The sequence below is a fragment of the Sphaeramia orbicularis genome, chromosome 18, assembly GCF_902148855.1.
Source record: "Sphaeramia orbicularis chromosome 18, fSphaOr1.1, whole genome shotgun sequence".
NCBI classification, from domain to species: domain Eukaryota; kingdom Metazoa; phylum Chordata; class Actinopteri; order Kurtiformes; family Apogonidae; genus Sphaeramia; species Sphaeramia orbicularis.
In genome coordinates, this window is record NC_043974.1 from 31,837,836 (window position 1) to 31,855,077 (window position 17,242).

At 35.3% G+C, this 17,242-nt stretch overlaps 1 protein-coding gene across 3 annotated transcripts; it reads right to left on the minus strand.

Moving 5' to 3' along the window:
• Window positions 1–1,778: 1,778 nt before the first annotated feature.
• On the minus strand, window positions 1,779–16,235 carry LOC115438887 (tetratricopeptide repeat protein 31-like). Of its 3 annotated transcripts, none has more exons than XM_030162769.1 (18): window positions 16,057–16,235; window positions 15,903–15,925; window positions 14,904–14,964; window positions 14,664–14,728; window positions 14,487–14,558; window positions 12,933–13,001; window positions 12,677–12,847; window positions 12,214–12,360; window positions 12,055–12,124; window positions 11,246–11,336; window positions 11,011–11,152; window positions 8,420–8,524; window positions 6,975–7,074; window positions 6,137–6,341; window positions 5,045–5,119; window positions 4,850–4,952; window positions 4,000–4,103; window positions 1,779–2,043 (listed from the first exon to the last, which is right to left on the minus strand). In XM_030162769.1, exons 1-18 carry the CDS (start codon window positions 16,079–16,081, stop codon window positions 1,944–1,946), a joined length of 1,728 nt encoding a protein of 575 aa, XP_030018629.1. In that variant the 5' UTR covers window positions 16,082–16,235; the 3' UTR covers window positions 1,779–1,943. The 3 variants fall into 3 exon arrangements, with proteins under 3 accessions (XP_030018629.1, XP_030018628.1, XP_030018630.1); XM_030162768.1 differs by having other exon boundaries at window positions 14,904–14,967; XM_030162770.1 differs by lacking the exons at window positions 14,487–14,558; window positions 14,664–14,728; window positions 14,904–14,964 and having other exon boundaries at window positions 16,057–16,234.
• Window positions 16,236–17,242: the final 1,007 nt, after the last annotated feature.

Here is a 17,242-nt window from a genome sequence, read left to right on the forward strand (position 1 = left end):
GATTTTGTTCATTTGGACCATGATGGTTTGTCATTTTTAAGACAATTCCCACATTTTGTTTGGTGAAGATTGTAACAGCCGTCATCTGAAATCCTTTACATTTGACACTTGCTTTTTTTTTGTTGCAGAAACATTCTGTACGCAGGACCTTGTCAACATGTTCAGTATAACGGTAAATTCAATCTGGTCCATCAGCCACTGAAAGCTTGTACTGAATACCACTAACCTGAAACAGGAGCACATATTTGAAAGAACAGGGTCCAACTGTGGCACAGAAGTAATTGCTACCATCTTAAGGCTACGTTTGTACACATCTTTATCAATCGTTGTGGTTGAGTGTCCGATTGATTAAACATGTTCTTCAATGCCACATCCTGGGCACCTCAATAGTTCAAGACATGAACTGAATGTATAGAATTTATAGAGCATTTTATCCTTATCTTGAACAAAAAATACTCAATTAACAAGCTCTTCTGAATAAAAAGCACAAATTAAATTAACTAATCAATAAAAATCTGATTATTTTCTTTACCCCAGTAGATAATGTTAATCTGCCTAAAGATACAAAAGACTGGATAAATGCTCGTTATTGTATAAATTAAGTTTGTCTGCGTGTGTAAATCAGTTCTTAAGTTCTATGATGACATTAAGAATCTGACAGCTGCTACACTCCCTTATACTGTTCATACATTTACTGTGTTTTAGTAAGACAGTGACGACTTTACAAATACTATCGCTATGATAAGCAACAGAGCCCCAGTACATCCATAACTTGTCATAGTAAGCAGGGATGTCAAACCTAAGGACGGGAGACCAAAATCAGCTGGTCAAAAGGTCAAAGGTCTAATCTGGCCCATGGGACGAACACTGAAAATATTAACAATCAAGGGGGTTAAAATAATTTTAGTTCAGGGGTCACATACAGACCAATATGAGCATAACCTACAAATAATGACAATTCCAAATTTTTCTCTATTTTAGTGTAATTTTTTTTTTTTTTTTGTAAAAGGAGTTAATATATTAGAAAAGTGCAGTTTTAACAATGTCATGCTTTAATGTGTATTTGTAGATTCACTGTGATTTGTATCATTTGTAAATGATAAAATGAGACTAAAATATTGTTAAAAACTGCACTTTTTCTTAGGAAATTAAAGGTTCATGGCTGTTACTCACATTTTTTTTAAAAAGATAGTTTGTTGTCAACTACAAACTTTTCCTGTTTAGGAGTGAAAAAGTTAAATTATCAAAATATTTACAGGTCCGACTCACATATAGGCTTTATTTGGCCCCTGAACCCAAATGAGTTTGACATTCCTGCTTTAAAGACACTCACAACTTAGAAAACGATTGTCTTGCATAGTAACACAATATGCAACATGTAAAATACTTCTTTGGGGTGTGTGATTTGGACAGAAAGTCATGTTTCCATAATCCTATATAATACTATGATATAGATTTCAGTATTTTCTTGACAGCCAAAGAAAACATATTGGACTCACTTCAATGTAAAACTAGTCCGACATAGAAAACCTGAAGCATTACTTGGTAGAAAAAAAAACCTAGTGGCTTTTATTTAGCCTTCTTCTCTCTGCTCAGTGTCACTGAATTCAAAATACCCCCACACACATAAATTGTATTGTTTTGTGATTACGTAAGTGTTTAGCCATAATAAAATAAAGCTGTTAACACTGGCTTTAATACACTGTTTCCATCAACTTGGTTACAGGAAAATTGTGAAATAATATAAAAGATTACCATTTTTAAAATCATTAGGAACTACTGGTGATTTTAACATACGTGTAAAGAAAGCTTTAAACCCTGCAGATACCAGGAATTAGTCTGGTTCAGCCAGTGTTAAGCTATTTGGTTTAAAATCATGTTTAACTGCTTTTATTTTTATTTTAAAGGTGACATGAAGGTCCTCAGAGGCATCAGGTGGTCCTTCAGTATTTGTGGAAGCCTCTGGGATCATGGACGTGATGGTACGGGGGAAAAGGTTTCCTGGGGCCGGGTGGATACCTCCCCTCCATGTACTGGTTTTGTCTGTAAGTAAAGGTTGTTTTTTTTTCATTATAATGCAACGTCACAAAGTCCTTCACAAACATCAAATGGTAAAAGACATTTACAGGGGTTCTATGTAGTATTGATATTCCAAATCTCACCAGCAGGGGTCAGTCTAGTACCAGAACACACTTAAGACCAAAACCACCAACAAATCAACCCTATGTGTCCACTGAATAAAGTATACAACACATTATTTACACACATCTGTTTATGGGATCATCAAGTTTTCTTCAAACTAAAACTCATGGTTGGATAATTTAACTCAAACTAGACCAGGGGTGTCAAACATGCAGCCCAGGGACCAAAACTGGCCCGCTAAAGGTTCCAGTCTGGCCCACGGGATGAATTTGCAAAGAACAAAAATTACACTTAAGATATTCACAATCAAAGATGTTGAACTCATTTTAGTTTAGGTTCCGCATACAGAACAATGTGATCTCAACTAAAATGAAAGCATAGTAACCTGTAAATGACTCCAAATTTTCTTAGTTTAACGTGAAAAATATGACATTACACCTCTAAATAATGACAACTCCAAATTTTTCTCTTTGTTTTAGTGAAAAAAGTGAAATTTTAACATTATTCTTTATTAAATATTTTGTGCCTTTGTTGATTCAACCCGTAATATGCATGTATAAATGGTAACTTGAGGTGGAATACTGTTAAAATTGCACTTATTTTTTTCAAGAAATTTCAGTTTTTTTTCAGGTTATTCACATCATTTTTGTTTGGATAGTTTGTAAATGGACATATTTTCATAATATAATTTTGATTACACTAAAACAAAGAGAAAAATCTGGAGTCGTCATTATTTACAGGTTATTATGCTATTGTTTTACTGGTTTGGGCCACTTGAGATCAATTTGGGCTGAATGTGGCCCCTGAACTAAAATGAGTTTGACACCCCTGAACTAGACGCTTATCTTCACCTGCTGTGTCAGCTGATAGCACTGGTCTGTAAGGAAAATGCTTCCAGAATAAAAGTAATGAAATTTTACCACATGAGAGTCACTGATAAAGAAAAATCAAGTAAAAAATGCTGGTTGGCTGAACTTTCCAAGATACAGCCTTGGGTTAAAATGTGAAATTCAAGAATTAACAAGAGAATGGGTTTGACTCAAAAGGAATATTTGTCTCAGAGCTACTAGATCTACTTCAAAACACTGTCTGCACATTAGAATACATTCACTTTACAGGTTCTATTTAGTGGAAGATTTATAAAACTATTATATAAATGTACATAAACCAATATATATGTGTAATAACACTTGATCATATACCTTGAAAACATCAGCAAACCAGCACTTTTGTCATTTATTTTCCAATTCATCTTATTAAAATACGTAACATTTAGCACATTTAACCTCTGAAGCAAATCAATTCTAAAAAACTGTAGACCAGTGTAGTTTGTCTAAAAACAGAGCTGTAATGTAAACTGACAGTAAAACCACTAATCACCCGTTTTCTGTACAGTGTTATCGTCAATAGCTGAACTAAAGATCAGTTTGGAATCGAATAAAGTCAGAACTGTCACAATTTAGTCTGAACCGTGGATCAACAAATGACAACTTAGCAAAGATAATAACATCCCATAATAACTTTATAAGCCTCAGAATCAAACCTGTGTAGGAGAAACGCTGACTATTCAGCATCAAACTCCATTCTTTACATTTCCAGCTGTATCCAGTGGAGAAAAGAAGAGCTTCTATTTTAATCAGGTCTTCACCATGACTACTAGAACTCTATTCTCAACACACTAATGATCATTTTAGGCATTTTTAAAAATATTTAGAAATACTACACAGAGCCCCTTTAAACATAAGATTTACAAAAAGGTTCACATCATGGTTACTGCAGCATTTCACAAGAGCAGATCCACTAAATAATAATAATGACAGGATTTATGGCTACATTTCATTGACTGTGGAAACTCACCTTATATTCTCATCAGCTTTGAGGGCAGATTTGGAAATGCCCATGCCTGGAGGAATCCTGTCTGGGTATCGCACAGCAAGTCTGACGCCCTTCAACTCAAAGCCCTGAAAAAGCACAAACGTACAAATAATGAGGAGCAAATCTCAACAGACAGGAAATGTTTTACTAAATGTCAAATCTATGCGTCTTTGTAGATCCACTGTGATCTGCAAGTTGTTAATGTACATGTACTGAGCCATAATACTGATAAAAGTGTCAGAAAAATAATCATGTCATTCACATTCAAGGATAGTTTGTAGATGTAAACATTTCCATAGTGTAATTTCACTTTTTTCATGCTAAAAAGTGCAGAAAAGTGTGGAATTGACATTATTTATAGGTTATTACTCTATGACTTTACTGGTCCAACCCACTTAAGATCAAATTGTGATCCAAAAAATTTAGCTGGACTGATGCCTTTCTATGGTCTGAACTGATTTTAAAGAAAATTACTGTAAAATCACCACATATTGCCTATAATCATTTCTATCCCAGAGCTGTGGCTGTTCTGCAGTTACTTTGAAGGGTCTGTGTTAATTTGCTTTGGTTTACTCTGCTGCTATGTAAATAGTAACAAAACCCATACTCAGGACATTGCGCATTTGACACTGGATTCACTTTTGTATGTATGTATGTTTTATAATTGATGTATTTTACTTGAGCACCTTACTGAACAGAAACCCAAATTTTGTTGTACTATACTATAGAATTCTGCAATGACAAAGCTAATTCTATTCTATAATGAGAATATTCAGTCAGTTTGTCTCAACACTGTGTGAAGCTGAGTTGTGACAGTGCAGGTAGTACTTACATGAAAGCGTTGAATTGCTTTATCACAACACTCTGGTTTGGTAAAGTTGACAAAGGCACACCGTCTGTTAACCAGGAGTTTGACACTATAAACGACACCAGCCCTGCAGAGATAGAGACGAAGGATGAGTGACTGGAATTCATCACAACAGCCTGACGTTTACAATAGATACACATGAATATTCTGTCTTCTTACTCATTAAACAGGTTGGAGATCATGGTCTCAGTTACAGAGCAATTCAAGTTTCCCACCCAAACTGGAAACAGTTCCCTGTTAAAAGAAAAAGAAGAATTAAATATGAAAGCAAAGGAAACAGATGATGTACAACAGAATCAGTACTGTTTCTGACTGGTTGAGAAGCCACCATTGAAAATATTCAATCCCTTTCTGCTCTATAAATATATATGCCATGAAATAAATGTTGTAGACCTGAGACGATTAATAAAATGTGATTACAGTTTTCCTGAATCAAAGCTTTGTTTCTTTAATTTCACTGCCTCTAAACATTGGTTCTGCTGTTGTTTCACAGGGACACTTATTGTGACACCAGGATCAACATGTTAGTTGGATACAAATGTGTTGAAGACTGCAGCGCACATACTGTTGTTTTATAGATTTTTATATACACTTGTATTGTTATTTCTATATAGATATTTACATACATCCTTTTACTTTTATACTTTTTGAGGCTGTTGTTTCGACTGGTTCTGGAATAACCAACAAGTTTTGTCATTGTCTGACATGTCATTTCCACATTTTCATTATTTTTTTGCCTACTCAATCATTTACGTGAATTGAAGAAAATAATCAATAGCTGCAACTCGAATCTGCTGTTTGTCCAGTCCTGCACTAACACCGTCAAGTATGAAAACTCAAACACCCGTATCATTCATTTAACTCAAACTGTTCATCTCAACACAAGGCTTTTTTGAAGTACAGACTTTCCTTTCTGATCATTAGACATTTCAAAGCCCCTTAAACATAATTTTAGGTCATTTTAATTGTGACTGGTAACACTACACCATGGTCCTTGTGCAATCATATCTGTGTGGATACCATTGGTGACAAATTCAGGTGATAATGAACCAGTTACAGGATTTATGTCTCTGAAGGACCTGCTTTTATTATAATGTGGTTGAATGTCGCCTCAAAGGGCGACTTTCAAAGCTGAGAAAAATAAAGAAGTCAGTCAATGTTTAAGTTTCCCCCAGTCAACCAGAATGACACCAAAGGACATGATTAGAAAACTCAGGAAATTTCATCCAGCTGTGTGACTGAAGTACTCACGGTGGTGGTCTTTCATTGTTGGTCTTTTGCTGAGTCTGGACATTCTGGACCGGGCCTAAAGGTACGTTCTGTAGAGGTGGTTTTGGAACACTGTGGGAAGGTGGAGGATGAGGAGTGGCAGAATTCATTTTGGCAGAAAGGACGGGGGAGACTCCTGTAACATTCACCACCTGAGCCGGTGGGTGAGCACTATTATGGAAAGGACCTAAAACAAGAGAACAGAAGAACAGGCTTTACACAAAAGTAGATGATAACATTTAACAACTTATATCAGGAATTCAACTGAAAGGGTGCCGTCAAAACTGATTTTAATACTGACCATAAGTCTTCTATTAGTTTATAAGACACCTACGATAGCTCTTCAGTTTTCATTCTCTTTCTAACCACTGGCCTAAATATGAATGTTTACTCTCAGTCAGTTTCTCAATTCTGCAGGTTTTCTAAGCTACTTTGTCTCTAACGATACCACAAGATACAGCATAACCCAACTCCCTAAAACTTCCTAGGACAACTCCAAGGTCTTGCATTCTGTCTGTTTGTATCTTATTTTCTTTCTTCTGCTTAGCGACAGCATCGTACATCATATTACCAATCACATTTAAGCTTAGTGCAGGCTACTATAAGTTAGACTGACTTCCTGGACAGGCCAGAACTGACTTCTGAGAGAGGGCGAAGCTTCGTCTGTCAGTTTCTCACTTGTGCACAATAAAGGAAGGCCTGATTGACAACCAATCCATTCTCCACAAAATTTCTTTGTTGTTTATGCCTCCACAACGGTGCTAATGTTAAATACACACTACACATGTGAGATGTTAGTAGAAGAGATAATGACACTCACCAGGTTGATGGTTTAACTTGGACAACACCTCTAGAGCTTTATCAAAGGTCCCATGAATAATTAAAGCATTTGAGCTCTGCTCCTGAGAGAAACCATAGTCCTGAAACAAAACACACATATAAATATAGACCATCTTTAGTTTTTAGATGCAGCCATACATCTGTAAAAAGGTTTATCAATGGATTAGTCCCAGTTCCTTTAACCTCTCCATTCACACTCATTTTGCATTAAATAGATTAAAATTTCTAGATTAAAACTTTTGTCTCTATATTTCTTTATAGTAGCATATAGTATATATTTCTAACAAGGTATATGATATACCTTGTTAGAAAGTTTATATTCTCTGCGATGGAGTCTCTATGTTTATTTTACTGTATTCCTGAGTCCCAAAACATAATTAGCAAAAGAGACACCTGGATAGTGGTCTCTTTCAGAAAATGAGGCTTGTTGATCATTAAATGAATTTAGTATGGGATTGTAGCTCTGTTAACCAATACACAGACTCTGGGAACAGATATCAGAACTAAACGCCAGATCAGTCCATCTCTAGTTTTCAGAAAGAAAAAGGTATGACCAGGTTGAAAAAGAAGTGTGTTCTTCATTGGCCCAGAAGGGGGCATCAGAGAGTGACAACAGTCTGAACTACAGAAGGGGACAAAGCTGACCTGAGACCACATCAAACTACCTTCACAAAGACTAATGCAGAAATGTTATATCTACAAGTCTGTTCACACGGTCTGGGTGATTATACAACGCAGATAAATGAGTTCTGAAGAATAAACATAAAGAACAATTTCAACTAGAAATGTGTGATTAACAGATGGTAATGTTAAAGGGAAAGTCAAACGACAATAATTGTCTTCGGTGGTACAAGGTCACTGAAAAAAGTCATGGTCACTAAAACATTGTTACTAACAGTAGGTTTCTAGTCAGTGAGAGAAATGTAGAAACAAAGGATAATGCAAAGACAGCTGATGCTTTTAACTCCACCTTGTAACCACATAATTATAATTACACACAACAATGTTTTTGAATTAGATTTCTACAGCCCTTTTCAAGGCACCAAAGCACTTTACATTATTGATCCATTTACTCTCACATTCACACACATTTGCACTAATTTATGTACAATTGCTTTACTTATATTGATATTTGTCTAGTACATATTGTAAAATTTGCTGTTCCAATCGTGCTCATTTTGTATATATTTAGAGGTATGTACATTTTGTAGTAATGATAATCTCTTTCCTGCTACTTTTCATCATACTTGCACAAGGCAACTATAACACACAATTTCCCCTGGGATTAATAAAGTATTCTGAACTTTCACATTTTTGTGATGTAGACGTCTGACTCTGGGCTGATTTATTTCAACACTGACACATTGAGTGTAGCTGTTCTGTAAGAATTCATTAATACAACAAACACATGTTACTTTTACACACCATTAGTTGTATGATTTGCACCCGCATCAGGTCCTGGGCAGCTTCTCCACAGGAACTGTTCAATTTGAGAACCTCTCTGAAGGTATCTGCAGCCTCTGTATACCTCTGTGGAGGAAAAAAAAAAAAAAAAAAAAAGGTAAGAGATGAGATGAGCATTCTATATCTGCAACCTTGGGCCAGACTCAAAGTTTAGTCTACTGGACTTATCAGCTCTGCTGAAACAGGCCAAGTAAATAATGTGACACTGTTCAACTCTGAAACTTGGAATTCCTTTAGTGGTGTGGAACAAAAGTTGAAGTGACTCTGAAATCACTTAACGCTGTTGTATTTTGAAGGTAATCAGGGTAGCTCAATATGCACTACTGTGTCTGATGCAGCAACTAACTAAACTTAACTGTCAGAGAGATTTGAGGTTTTTTGTAGTGTTTTTTCCTTAAATTCACCAGTTTTACAGATGGTCTGCCTCTATCTATAAAAAGGACAAACATAATAGATTTTAGATCAATACATTTTTAAAACCACATTTTATTATCATCGTCATGGCCTGACAAAAAATTTATTTACAGTCTAATGTGATTCAAACACACTAAAAGATACATAACAGCAGAATCAAAGTTGATGCTCCTTCACTGCAGTATTTGGACAAACGCACACTGTGTAATTTCTCTTCTGTACTCTACCACAGTGGAACCGAAATTAAACAATCCAGAATTGATTGAAGTGTGGACTTTCAGCTTTAATCCAAGGATTTTAACAAAAATACTGCATTAACCTTTTAGGAATTACAACCATTTTTAAAGGTAGTCTATTTTTAGAGGCTCAAAAGTAATCGGATGACTGACTTGAGCATCAGTTTTATGTTCAGATGCATCATGTTTCCTGGTTACTCTATGACATATGAAGCAGATAAAAAGGTCTGAGGTTAATTCAAAATGTTGATTTTTGCATTTGGTATCTGTTCACTGGAATCCTCAATATGACGTCAAAGAGATGTCAATGCAAGTGTGGCTGGAAACAATATCTGTGCTACTGATCAAATACTTATGGACCTGACTGTACATGAACATCACGATGGCTTGCAAATACCAGATCCTTTAAGCAACTTTTATGTTTCAGAGGGTTTTTTGACAACTGACTCAGGCGTCTAAATCCAGCACCATCTAAAAAGCAACTGCTGACATCCTGTATTGTAACATACAGCCCAATACTCATCACTACCGTTTACTTTAACTTTCACATTAGTTATGATGTTCTTTGTTTCAGAGATCATCTTTCTTTTCATGTTAGATCTTTCTGTCTTTATTTCTGTCACACTGCAGCACTACGATAAAGCATATCAGATTACACTGTTTACATGATCACTTGAATAATCTGACATTAGAAATCCGATAATGATCAAAGTATTAGTGTGCATGACAGCTGTAACCTTATACTCTGGGATCGCTTCAGGTCATTAACACCGACTGACACTGGTTCATTTGTCAATGTCATCTGTTGTTTTCAGATTGTAAAACTAAAATATGTGGGACATGATAAGAATGTCAATGTTTTAGGAGTGAAACCAGCACTTAGTAATTAAATATGAAATAACTGGTTTAACTGCTGCTCTTCCAGTACTAGGGCTGTGCATTGGCAAGAATCTGGCGATACGATACAAATCACAATACTAGGATCACGATATGATATATCACGATACTGTTTAAAAGGCGATTTTTTTTGTTAGTTTCTTCTTTTAAAATGATTATTTCCTGGAAGAATTGAATCACGCCAGAAATATGCACAAATACTTAACACAGTTTTATTTGATCACAACAGGATCTAATGCTACATCACAAAATTTTCCTTTGCTAAAACTTAAATTATGTTTTACAGACATTATAGGTTAAGATCCTGCTGAAATGTTCATATTCTATTAGCGACTAACGTCATAACATTATTTTTGTGCAATCCTGACAAAGGAACTAGCATTATTTAATAAAAAAAGTGTTAAATAGTAACAAATAATATATAAACAAAAAATTAAAATTAAAATTAACCTCCACAATATCTGCATTTGAATAAACCTAAAAATATCGATACAGTACTTTTTAATATCGATACAGTATTGTGAAATTAAATATCATGATATATTGCAGAACCGATATTTCCTTACACCTCTGTCCAGTACTGACATAAATTCAAATGCCTGTAAGACTTACACTTTATATCTACAACACCTCTAGCATCGCCACCGCTAGAAACCCATATCCAGGATGTAGGGTTATTCCATTTTACCTCTGTAAGTTATTTAATCCTTTCATACATGTATTACAATTAAACCCACAACATTTGCAATAGTTAGTCTAAATTAACAGTGATCATAGCACTGCAATACCTTAATTACCACATGGCGATTAATGCTTCTGTTAATACTTTCATACTGACGAGCTAAATCATAAATGTACTGTTTATGAACATGTTTGTCAGTTTACCATTAAACTACATTCAAACCATAGATGTGCAGTCATTCATCTGAATCCAGTTATACATGTTCCATTGCTTCTGTTTGTCAATAATTCTTGAATGAAAGGATTCAACATATGGGCATTTACCTTCAGACCTGCCAGAGCTCTGCCCTTCCGAAACAGGCCTTTATCCCAACCTGGACACATACTGAGACACAGCTCTGCATCCGTCAGTGCCTTCTCATATTCTTGCATCTTCTCAAAACAAAAAGCACGATTTCCAAATAGCCTGTGATGGAAAGAAACATTATAAACAATGCATTAAATCAGGTGCAGGGCTTGCAGCATCAGCAAATTTACTGCAAATGAAAAATTCACTTACTTAAACTCTGTCGGGTTGTATTTTATTGCATCCGTAAAATATTTCACAGCCTGACTAAAATCTCCGGCACTTGCAAATTTATTCCCAAGCACTAAAATACAAACAAAGAGACACACATTAAAATCCAGACTTTGATGTACCTGAACATTCTCTTAAGTACAATTTGAGTCAACATTATTGTCCACCGCAGTGGGAAATTTTCTTCAGTTCATTCGCAAACAACACACACACACACACACACACACAATACAGGAGTGGAGAAAAAGTTTTTGGACATTATGAATTTTACACAATCTCAAATATCATGAAATATTTGTGGAAAAAAGACACCCAGACAGACATTAACAAACGCAAAATAAATAAATAAATAAATTCTTGACAGTTTCATCATGAGCTGAAGCATCCAGCTTTGCCCTCGATGGAACAGAGCATGTGGGTTTGGAAAATGGAACAATACTTGGCAGAGTTCAATGATTCTTAATGCATGCATGCATTGTTTTCCCCAATGTGCATTTTCAAGCAATCAAAAAAACATTTAAAGCAAAAATCACAAAAAACAGCCCCTCATTCACAGACAATTTCTATCATATCTTATTGAACAAACTGACTCTTTGTACACATGATCTTTAGTCAACCTTTTTAGTTGCCAAAGGCATCCTGTATCTGTGCCCTGAAGGCATCAGTGAAAACTCCTGATGCAGTGGACGTTCTGCATCACCAGGCTTCCTGTTCACTGTCATGTCATACAGTGTCACAAACAACTTTTGCTGCTGACTCATTATTTTAATACAAGTGATACACATACTCACATGCAAGTTGAGTACTTATTTTTATATTATTTTCAGCATCAGGCATGTTAAGGGTCATGGAATCTTGTAACTAGAAAGGAGGAAACAAGAGCAGTCATTTATTTGCTCCTTTAAAGCATCTTTCAGCCTGAAGAAACTGACCAAACTACACCACCTTACCTTCTTTTCAACGTCCTGGTCTTCAGTTGTTTTTTTAGGGGTTGTTTTAACTGGTGTCTTCTTCTTCTCCGGCCGAGGTTTCTGCTCCATTTTACGTCTGGCTATCTCAGCAGCTTTAGTCACAAAAGTACTTGTCAAATCCAGTTCCTTAAGTAGAGACAGACAGACGTATTTCTGAGCCATTCAAGCTTACAAAGCAGAAATGAGTTTGATTATTGTCAAACCCATTTTCAGCAAAACATCTCCTGTTATACTGTTAAGTCAGCTTTGGAAATGGTGACAGATCTACAGATGTGAAATAAATTTCATGTTCTAATTTACATAAGAAAGAGGATACAAAACCCGAAGCAACACATAAAGTCCACCCAACCATAGAAACCTCTACAAAGTTGGTTTTTCTCAATACACTTTTCCTTTTCAAAACATTATCTAATGAACAGGAATGTGAAGCAGTGCTTGGTACCTCAGAGTCGGCAGAGTCCTTGTTGTCACTATCTTCATCGCTGGATTCGTCTGCACTACTGTCACTGCTGTCTGTGTCTTTAGCTGAAGCCAAATCTTTAATGGAACCGTCTTTAGATTTATCGTTTACTGATTTACTCCCTGGTTCTTTTGACTGTGATGACTTATCGACCTGTAAAAAGAAATACAACACAGGTTTTCATGGTGACCTGGGAAATCTGGTTGAATATCTAAAAGATGTGAAAAACAAACATCACCTCTTCATCCTTTACAGGGTTTTGTTTTTCCCTCTCCAGCTTCTCACGTCGTTTTCTTTCCTTCTGTTTCTGTTGGGCAAAAATATATTTAGTTCAGTAAATCTGTCATACATGGTCTTGCACGAGAAAAATTTAGTCAAATCATCTAAAATATAACAGTAAAAGAGCTGCTGGTAGAGAGTGCTAAACAGCATTTGGTCAGTCATTGGTTGAAGGTCCTCAGATCTGAAATTCTTTGCCATCAGAAATTGAAAAAAAATAAAAATAAAAAATCAACTAATCAAAATGTTTTCAATGACAAGGCAAAACTGTAGCTCAAACAATGACAAATCATCACTGAATATTACCCTAGAGTTGATCTAGTCTGTAACCTCTTCCTGCTCAGTTGATTTTTGTGGTTTTTTTGCTAACTTGCATGACTGATCGTTTCCTGATCTATACATGTATGCATTTTTCAATCTTTGCTTTTTTGTTAATTTTAATGTTGTCATACTGTTAATTTTCTTTTTAGAGTTATTTCTTAAAATCCTACCCGGACTGAAAATTAGCTTCTATGGCTAGAAGTCCTATTTATGTTGCATCCAATGCATACTTTTAAATGTAATGCTGCCTATATGCATTGTCCCTATCAGGTGAGATTTTAACAAAATAAATAAAAATACACCATTAAGCTCCATATACTGCAAATCACACTATTGCACATTGTACAGATGCAAAAAAAAAATAAATAAAAAAAATTAACATCAGGGAAACCAAGAAAGTCTGGAGGGGGGTGAAGGTTAAAAGTAAACTAACGTTCGATGGAAAGATTGACTTATTTCCTATGGATCAAGGGACATATCGTCATAAAGCGCTGGAGAAAATGGCTGGACTATAAACTAAACAAAGCATAATTACTACTGTCTGTCATTTAAATATTTTGTGTTCAACCAGTGACAGCTAGTTTCTGTGTTGTATTGTCTGATAATAAAACAAATAAAAATAAAGTATAGGGAAAAAAGTAAACTGACCTTGACGTTTGTGTTTAGTTTGCATTATTTAAAGTTTGTGCAACATGTATTTGTATTACTGCAGTCAACTGCAGGTCCGGTTTCTGAACTCTGACATGCACTGGATCTAATTTACACAGATACTTTAGTATAGAAATGTTTTTGATTCACTATAAATCTTAAGTGAACAAATGAAAATCCCCACAGTCTACATAGTTAAAACTGCAGCTGAATGTACAGGAGAATGTGTTCACTTCATCATGTACAAACACTGTAAATACTTTAATAATCTCAATTTTAAAATGATCCAAAAATGCTGAACTGGTTGTCAAGACAACCCAAAGAACACCCAGCCTTGAGCCTCTGGATATTAGAAAACTAAAAATCCCTGATTATAACTCCTACATTTTTTAAGAGGTTAGAAAATTATGATTCAGATCATGAATCATGATTCCACCTCAAGATATTGATCTGATCTTTTGGTCAGACCAATTCAATAGTATCACTATCTGAAAACGGATGCATGTCACAGAGCACTGAAAACCATCCACCCATTAGAACCCACCTGTTTCTTAAGCCGCTTCTTTTCTTTGCTTTTTTTGGATTCTTGTAATAATCTTGCTTTTCTTTCCACGTTCTAAAAATGTCACAAAACAAACATTCACAGATGTCTGCCATTAGGACTGTGTAGGACGCAAAATAAAGCTATTTAAATTAACAGACCAAATAAAAATGAGCTTACACTGTCTTTTGCCTGAACGTCTATAGAGGGAAAGTGTGATAGCTCATCATCAGGTGCCATCAGCCCTGTTAGGAAACATAAAGTCATGCAGCTGGACTGTTATGCTTAAACTGTTAAAAGTGAAAGGGAAAAATCAATGTTTAAATCAATTTTTTAAGGTTGAGATTCAGACTTTAAATTCATATGTTATGTAGAATTCAAAGGCCAGTGTTTGTAGGATGTTATTCTGCATATTCTTACCTAATAAGTTATATTCCATCATCCTTTGAATAGAACATCTACGAAACATATCCCTAAATATCTGCTAGACAGGAGACAGAATTCAATGTCAGGTCCATCAAATGTGAGATTAAGACCATGTCAAAACCAGTCCTTAAGTTTCACTTTCCTTTTTCCTGAAAAAACACCAGTACTGATGCACCAGTTGGAAACAGTATCCAACATCCAGAGACAGCTAGTTCTCAGCTTTAATCATTAATCTGATATTACAAGTAAAGACAGGCGAAAATACACTAAGCCCAATATGTCTATGTTGTGATCTCTGAAAGAATATTACTCTATAATTAACCTTTTAAGTGATTTATCAACATTTATTACGATATCCTCGGCATTTTTCAAAGCAAATCAGTATATTCCTATATTTAATATACTGATAATGTAGATGTTCATCCAAGTGTAAATTCCCAGGTTATTATATCAAAACAGAGACAACTGAGGAAAAATGGCTTTTTCAGGAAACTATACATCTTTAAAACGAAAGTAAAAACAACTGTCTCTATCCACCGAGACAACGACGGTGGCTCCACGTTCACTAAAGAGCCCCTGAACGTCCAAATGAGTCATATCTGATAATGATGAAAGCTGAGAAACTGCATTTTACCTCAGTTATTCTCAGCATTAACCGTTTGGGAGGTTCAGAGGTTATTAAACATTTAATAACAGTAGATAAGAGAAGGGTTAAGATGCTAACTGTCATCTACCATGTCCAAAACAACAATGCAAACAATGAGTGCGTCCCGGACATTATTCTAAAAGATCTATACCGAGCTGTAAAGTAACAAAACAAACCATAACATACTGCTATATTTGCACTGTCTGTCCACTCTTACCGCAGTGGACACCCATGCTAGCTTAATTATTAGCACCGCAGGCAGAGACGAGCCAACATATGGGTACTTAAAAGATACCCCTACTTACAAAAACACTGAAAACAACTTTATTTGACATGTATATACTCACCATCATGTTTATATCAATGAATTCTAGAAAAGAAAGTCAAGGAAAAAATATGTTAAATCGTGCTGTTCGGCGTAATTTGCATGTTTACTTCACAGACACGCTAGTTTGTTAGCTTAACCAGCTTCATATAAATGATACAGCGATGTTTTCCTACCTGCGTCTTCGGTGAACATGTCCATTTTAGTTATAAATGTTCCACTTCAGCTTTATATACTTCCTAAATTCAGCTAATTATATGTTAATTAAAGTATTTGTAACACTACGGTGAACAACCGCTAAGTTTCAGTTCCTTCATGTCTGCGCGTTCACTCAACTCATAACTGCACATGCACACGTACGTGGAAAGTAGTCACGCATGCGCAGTGTGGCTGGAGTTCTGCTGCCCCCTGTTGGCTACAGGCATGAACTGACCACGGCCTTGGAAGGGAAGTGAGCAAATATTATTGTTTTAAAACTTTTTCAGTCTGAAGTTTCTTCCATTCACTCTAAATCAGGGGTGTCAAAGTCATTTTAGTTCAGTTCCACATTCAGCCCAATTTGATCTCAAGTGGGCTGGACCAGTAAAATGATAACTGTGAAAAAAGTAAAATTATATTATGATCAGGTATATATCTACAAAGTTTCCTTAAAAATCTGAATAACATGAACAACTTGAATTGTCTTAAGAAAAACAAGTGCATTTTTAACAATATTATGCCTCGGTTTATCAGTTTATCATTTACACATGTGCATTACAATCGCATTAAAGATTTAGTACCAGGCAGAATATTGGTAAAACTGCATTTACTTTTCTTAAGACATTTCCGTTTGTTTATATTTGTTCAGATTATTCACATTTTTTGTAAAAGTATAGTTTGATAATGTTGTAAACATTTTCATGTTCCATGTTGATTTTACTTTTCTACACCAAAAAAATAAAGAGAAAATTTGGGGTTGTCATTATTTATAGGTTATTATGATAATATTTTACTGGGCTGACCCACTTGAAATCTAATTGGACTGTTGTGGAAGCTGAATTAAAATGATTTTGATACCACTGTTTGTTAAAATCTTCAGTGTAATTTTTGCATTTCACAAATTCATCCCGTGGGCCGGATTTGGCCCCCGGGCCGCATGCTTGACACCTGTGCTCTAAATACTCAGGGAAAACTATTAAACTAATAGACCTTTCTCAAATTATTTTAATGATACCGATAAAAAAAATATGAAAAAAATGCATGTTTACAGTCAAATTGCAATTTCCTTCTGGATTAATAAAGCATCTAAAGATTATATAGAAATTTATTGATTATTAATTAGTGTTCCACTATCAACATAACACCATATGTACAGATAAAAGA

Excerpts from the sequence above, each read along its gene's own strand:
- LOC115438887 (XM_030162768.1), bottom strand. The coding sequence starts at position 16,081 with ATGGACATGTTCACCGAAGACGCAG. Across the intron at positions 14,968-15,902 it reads TCATTGATATAAACATGATG|CAGATATTTAGGGATATGTT; the intron begins GTGAGTATATAC and ends TCTCCTGTCTAG. Across the intron at positions 11,337-12,054 it reads AATAAGTACTCAACTTGCAT|TGCTTGGGAATAAATTTGCA; the intron begins GTGAGTATGTGT and ends TTTGTATTTTAG.